This window comes from Micropterus salmoides, unplaced genomic scaffold (genome assembly GCF_014851395.1).
Source record: "Micropterus salmoides isolate LMB-PRFRI ecotype aquatic unplaced genomic scaffold, ASM1485139v1 Ms_hic_scaffold_23, whole genome shotgun sequence".
In the NCBI taxonomy this organism is placed as follows: Eukaryota; Metazoa; Chordata; class Actinopteri; order Centrarchiformes; family Centrarchidae; genus Micropterus; species Micropterus salmoides.
This window is the reverse complement of record NW_024041484.1, coordinates 3403779-3410223: the sequence shown is the minus strand read 5'-3', so window position 1 is coordinate 3410223 and position 6445 is coordinate 3403779. Positions and strand designations below refer to the sequence as shown.

At 40.0% G+C, this 6445-nt stretch overlaps 1 protein-coding gene across 1 annotated transcript in view; it reads right to left on the bottom strand.

The window, feature by feature from the left end:
• Positions 1-1835: 1835 nt before the first annotated feature.
• Positions 1836-6445, bottom strand: part of LOC119918514 (LARGE xylosyl- and glucuronyltransferase 1-like) — a 117816-nt gene continuing 113206 nt past the window's right edge. The window contains exons 7-9 of the mRNA XM_038739292.1: positions 5913-6017; positions 3266-3378; positions 1836-1931 (exon numbers count right to left, since the gene is read on the bottom strand). Coding sequence (XP_038595220.1) covers positions 1836-1931; positions 3266-3378; positions 5913-6017 — 314 coding nt within the window. The remainder of the gene's footprint in view (positions 1932-3265; positions 3379-5912; positions 6018-6445) is intronic.

Genomic DNA, 6445 nt, shown 5'->3' with positions numbered 1-6445 from the left:
GGTACCTTGCAAAAGATCGAAAGAACATAAATTTTCTTTGCACTACATTTCTCTGCTGCTGTGTCAATTTGAATCTCACCACAGGGGATCAATTAAGGAAAACTATCTATGTATTTAACAGTGGCACACACCAAAATACATCCACCAGCAGCAGATCTACTGTAGAGATTTTCAGTTCAACTCGTGTTATGATCAAGGATTTTAAGTAAATTCTCCGTATTTGTATAGCGCCTTTCTAGTCTTTGCGACCACTCAAAGCGCTTTTACACTACATATGCATTCACCATTAATACACATCATCTGAGCCTAAATTGCTCAAACGGAACTAACATTCACACACATTCATACACTGAGCCTAAGTGCTCAACAGAAACTAACATTCACACAATTCTACATGGTGGATGGTTCAGTATCTTGCCCAAGGACACTTCGACATGCAGCCTAGGAGCCGGGAAGGCTTAATCTTTCGATTAACAGGCAACCCGCTCTACATCCTGAGCCATAGATCTCGTCTGTACTTGGGCTATGGTTAGAAGTCTATTAAACTTTACTGACAGCCCAAATTTAGCTGTGTTTAGCCTAGTATGAGATGGATGGCAGTTAGCTGTATATAGACAGTTTCCCCCATACCTCAGTTGGTAACTGCAGCATTTGTTATCAGACCCAGTTAAGACCTCAGTAAAAAGTGATTGCAATAGCCATTATTTTGGTGTCTATTAGATTACCTAATGTATATGTCAGTAGCAATCTAATTGATGGCTAGCTGTACTTATGGGCTATGGTTAGACATCTGCTAAACTTCAACAGACTGCTCATCTTTAGCCTGTTTTAGACTATTAGACGTCTTTTAAACACGAAATTACTTCCTGGGGTATGACACCCAATTTCTGTTGGTTCAGTTTCTACTGTTCCTGTATCAAAATGTTAAAATACAACTTCACATTCTTCCTATGTTGTTAATTAAAGGAGATATTATTATTATTAAACTGCTTTTCCAGTCCTAGATTGTAGTTCTGTGACTCCTTTAGCAGCTTAGCATGATTCAAAGTTCAGAAAAATAATTTTCTATCTTATGCTGGCTTCACCCTGAGCCATGGTTCTGCTCGAGGTTTCTGCCTCTTAAAAGGAAGTTTTCCTTGCCTCTGTCGCCTAGTGCTGCTCTTGGTGGGAACTGTTGGGCTTCTGTAAATAGCATCATAGAGTATGGTCTAGACCTGCTCTTTTATGAAAAGCGCTGTGAGATAACTGTTGTTGTGATTTGGCGCTATATAAATAAAATTGAATTGAATTGAAAATTGAATTCATGTAGGCCTTCATTTCAGCCTCAGTCTGAAACAAGCTGTAGATGTTCTTGTCTCTTTAAGTCCCCCCCACAAAAGCCCACTGTCTTCTGATTGGCCAAGACCTGAAGCATTATACCAGACTGTTGTTGTCGCTGAGCGGTACAGACAGAGTGACTATTACCATGCGGAGCAAATGAACATATATGGAACACCAGCTCCGTCTGGCTCTGTATGTTGTAGAATGGAGCAGTTGGTAGAAAAAGCTGATGAAAACAGAGCGTTCAGAACAGGAGGAAACCTGAGGGTTTTGCTCACAGGGATGTCTTTTCAAGTAATTTTACCTCATTATTTGAAGCTTTGGCCATGTTTAACATGAACATCCAACACTGTAACATTTTAGATAAGTCATAAAATGTGGAATAATAGGTCTCCTTTAAACCTCACATATGAAATAGTTTACATTAGATTTTGCAAAGTCATTTCCTTTGCTCTTTGTCTTGTGATTTCACAGTGCTAGGTACTGTAACTCCAGTCTCTTGGAATATGGGAGTACTAGGTCAGTTTGACGCTGTCACTTAACTCTTTTAGTGCCATCCTTGAATCCTGGCGGGGCCTACTGTGTGACCCAAAGGCCATGTGGACATCATTCTTTCAACAATAAAAGATAGAAAATGTTCATTAGCATCCATGTTGACTCACGCTACAGGAAGACTTGACATGTTTCCCAGTATTTCCCATGAGACGCAACAATTTAATACCGCAGGGAGAAATGCTCTGACATATGATATGACGTCATCATGCCTTGCTAAACTGCTGGACACATTTAATGACTATATTCCTGAGAACAATAAGGGGATACACAATCCCTTTGGAGTTGATGTGGAAGGCATGACGTTGCCAAGCAACAAGGAAGCTCAGCTGGTTGAGGTTTTATGTGACAGCATGCTGAAAAGGAAATTCCCTGAAGTGAGCTTCTCAGTTTTGGTGTATTGTGATGACTGAGTATCCATCAAAACAAACTAATTTAAAAGGTAGTCAGACCAACAAACTTTATTTGTACGTTGCCTTGATAAGTAAAGTTATTTAATGGCTAGTGGGTGTCGAAACTGCAAATTGGGCGGTGCTTCACTGGGGATTGTCCATTTTCAACATGGAGGCTGAGTCGGACACTTCCTCATATTAGAGCGAAACAGTACACTCAAATATGTTTCTGAAAACATCTGAAGAGAGAAATGGACAATCCAGTAACATATTTTTGATTAATATTTGATCAGCACTGTTTAGTTTTACCGTTTGTTGTGAGTTTTGTGAGCCTGAAGCATTGCTTTGGACAGGCTCACTTGCATAAAGTTGAGAGCGAGTCGTGTTGATGCAAATTCAGATAAGGAGAATGGTGAGTCAACTCGCCGCAGCGTAGAAAATGAATAGAATTCGTCTCCTTGACATCCGTCAACGGATCCGGTGTGTCTCCAGCTAAGTATGCAAGGTTTGAATTGGCCTCCTAAACTTTATTTTTTCGTTCTTCTTCTACTACCTCTGTCAGTTTTCATTTGTAAAAACGAGTGCAACACCATGAAAGCCTTTGACGAGAGAGTGTCTGAAAGTATGCGCTGTTATCCCGATTTGTATGATTCACGGGGCCGACACAACAGAGACAAAAGAACAGAGTTATTGAAGAGAGATCAGGGAGGCGGCGAGATGCAGCCTGGAGGAGGCTGTGATGGCAGGTTTTTCACCCAGCATTCCGATGTGGCCATTTAGAACAGGCAGAAACACTTAGACGTGGTCGGATGACACGTTGTACAAAGCAGCTTGTTTGAAGCAAACAGAACCCTTTCCTGTAGCTTAATTTAACAGCAAAAATTCAGGAAGCAATCACAGAACGGGTATGTTACTGTTTATATTATGTGATGTGAAATGGCAAATTTTGCCAAAGGGTGGCAAATTTGCATGTCTGAGGAATGAGGATGTGTGTGTTTTACCTGGTCTGCCAAGGAGGTGGACAGCATGCTCATTAGTTCCCTCTCCGCAGTCAACCTCCACATCTGCTCCCATCTCAGCTTCCGTAGACGATCCAGGAGAAGCAAAATCACCCCTGGAAAGCACACACATACACACGTACAGACAGAGATATGGTAGCTTAAGAAAGAGAGAGATTGCTATCTAGCTCCCTGGAAAAGGTGATAAAGTCCCATCATGAGGCTCTGAATCACAGCCTTGTGTTTTCTGAGATAAAGCTGTAGACTTTAAGCTTAAAGACAGACCGAGGCTGGACGCAGAAAAAGTCCTCTTGGAAACAAACCATTCTTAGAAGCTCATGTGCTTCTTTTCTTTGCTAACTTTCTGCCCCAAAAAACAGGAAATCTAAAACAAAAACTTCTTCTCGGTTCCCTGGCTAATAAAAGAAATCTTCCTGGCTTTACAAACAAAATCAAGCAGCCAATTTTCAGAGGGAGAGAGATGGTGGATATGTTTTTGTTCCGGATGAGAACAAACAAACTTCTTTCACACCCTGCTGTGCTCTATCTGTTGCCACAGCCACAAAGCTTGGAGGCTTTCTGTCAAATTGCTGTTCTGTGTAAATGTGACACATGCCTTTCTATTTCTGAGACGTGCCGTTCAGTCACACTGACAGGAAGTTTAAGAGCAGAACACTGAATCCTTACAGCACAGACGTGTTCAGGTGAGTTTGACACGGCTCCCACTGAAATGCGCCTGCTATGAAATTCACTGCAGCGGGTGGTGCTGTTTGTTTTGGGTTGTAGTCAACAGAACGATTATCCCACAGCTCCAAACAGCACAGAGAGAGCTATAAGTCTCCCGAAGGGAAAGCCCTGCTGAATTTATAGGCAGAGGATAATAATAACAAGGTGTAATGGAATCCAATCAATTCCACTATCAGCTGCTCGGAGGCTCTGTGAAATTACATCCAACACCTTTTTTGAAAATGTTTTTCCCCTACAACGTTCAACAAGGCAGGTGGATGGCTTGTATATTTCATCAATGTCTGTGCAAACGCACTAATTTCTTCCAAGGAAAGGACACTGCCTCACTGCGGCACACTCTTAACTTTCACAGGACTCTGAAATGTGGAGAATGAAAATAATAATACTTGGAAGCAATCGAATGTTTTCCTATTACCGTAAATTAAAATAACCTCAGATGGCTGAAATAACAATGCCAAATTATATTCCCAGAGAGAGCTCAATCAAATTAAATCAATACTACATACCAATAATACAGGGCAGTGTGTACTATACAAATTGTCACAGTAGGAGAGGGCAATATGTATACAATGTTTGTATACGTGTGATCTTATAGCGAGATGGCAATATTGTAATTTAGTACATTTTCTAGCAAATCTATTGAGAAACCTGTTTACTGCTACAGTAACCCGACAGGCGTGTTTGTTTTAGTCATCTGAAATTCTACTGCCATAAAACAGTCCTGCTCATTGATTTGCAACATTGCCCACACAGCCTGATACCTCAGCTCCTTCAGTACAAACAATCTGGTAAAATCTCTGACTTGACAAATAGATACTGTCTCATGGTGTTTATGTGTTCATGTTGGCAAACCTTCTATACTGTTTTTACATTTTTGTACACAAGGATAAAGTACTTTAAGATTTTGCGCTAGCAGGAAACGAAGCACAATTTAAGCAGACACAATCAAACTGGGATTTTTGGAATACCGCTGCTAAGTGGATGCTGTGTAGGGTTAATACATCGATTGTCCACTGACTGTGTCGGCGTCGTGTTTCAAAGGAAGTGTTTCAGAATCAGAATGCCTCTCAGCAATCTGTTGTTCAGCAGACACATTTCCAATGTGTTTTTGAGTTTGCTCGCATTTTTTGTATTTTACAAGGTTATTGAAAACATGTTTTCAAGCTTATTCATGCTTGATGTGGTAACACAGGCTGTACTGGTTTTAATGACACATACACAGCACGTTGTCTGATCTGTACTTTGTAACTGCATTTCCTGAATAGTGAATATTAGTAGAAGGAAAACAGCATTTCATCTCTAGCTTCACATGAGAAGTGACAGCAACAAACAAGAAAACTAGTTTTGCTGTATGCTGCATGCTTGTGACTTTCACAAGTGAATTTCACACTTTAAGGACACAAGTTGCTCTGGCAAAAATAGGTCTGGTGAGTAATATATAAAATTAAATTTAAAATCAGGGTTAAAAGACAATCAGGTGTGTGACCATAGTCTGTGAACTATTCAGAAACACCTGAAGAGTGCTTTGTTCCATGTTTCATGTTTTTTAAATTGTTGTCCTTGTGAAAGATATCTTGTTATATGTGTGAGTACTGTTGTTCCTGTTGTTCTAAACTGCCACATTTACAGAAATGTTTATCAATGTGCACTGTCTCTGTAAACTTAAACTCTATAAATAAATAAATAAAATATGGTGGACATTGGCACAACAACATCAATGGCAGTAAAATGACTCCAGCAGCCACTACAGAGCCCAACGCAATGTCATTATTTTCACTATAAACACATACAAACTCAAGTCCTGCTTAAAATGAAAGTATGTAGTATGCACACAATTTTACACACAATACATATGTTTTAAGTGTATCCCATGCACCATGCTAACATAACATGCTGTACTCACCAGTGTTGAAGCCTCTTCCCAGAGCTGGCCAGGGTCTATGGTTCTTCCACAGGTTCCCCAGGTACCAGTCACTCTGGTTCTCCACCAGACCCAGAACCTGCTGACCTGAGCACAGCAAACATGACACCGTTACTGCTTTTTCACCTTCTCTACGTCCATTCTTTTTCTCTGCAGCTTTAACTTATCCACTTCCTTGTATGTGTTATAGTCATATATTTGGTTCTGGGAGTTTGGCTGAAGTAATGTGGTGGTTTTCAGAAAACGTTTTAATTTTCTTTTAATGTTGCATATTTTTATAATGTGATGTTCAAGGCATCCCATGAGTTATTTTATGATGAAACATTTTAATTTACTTCTTTTGGTGTGTACACTACGACAACCTGGCCGTTCTGCTCCAACATCAGACAGTGATTTAATTTTTTTCTTAATACTTTCACATATTTTCAAACACATTCAACACCCAGAAAAAGGCTGTATACTTTTGTTTAAATAAGAAAACTGGTATGATCAATCCAAGTTAGTTTAAGAGTTAT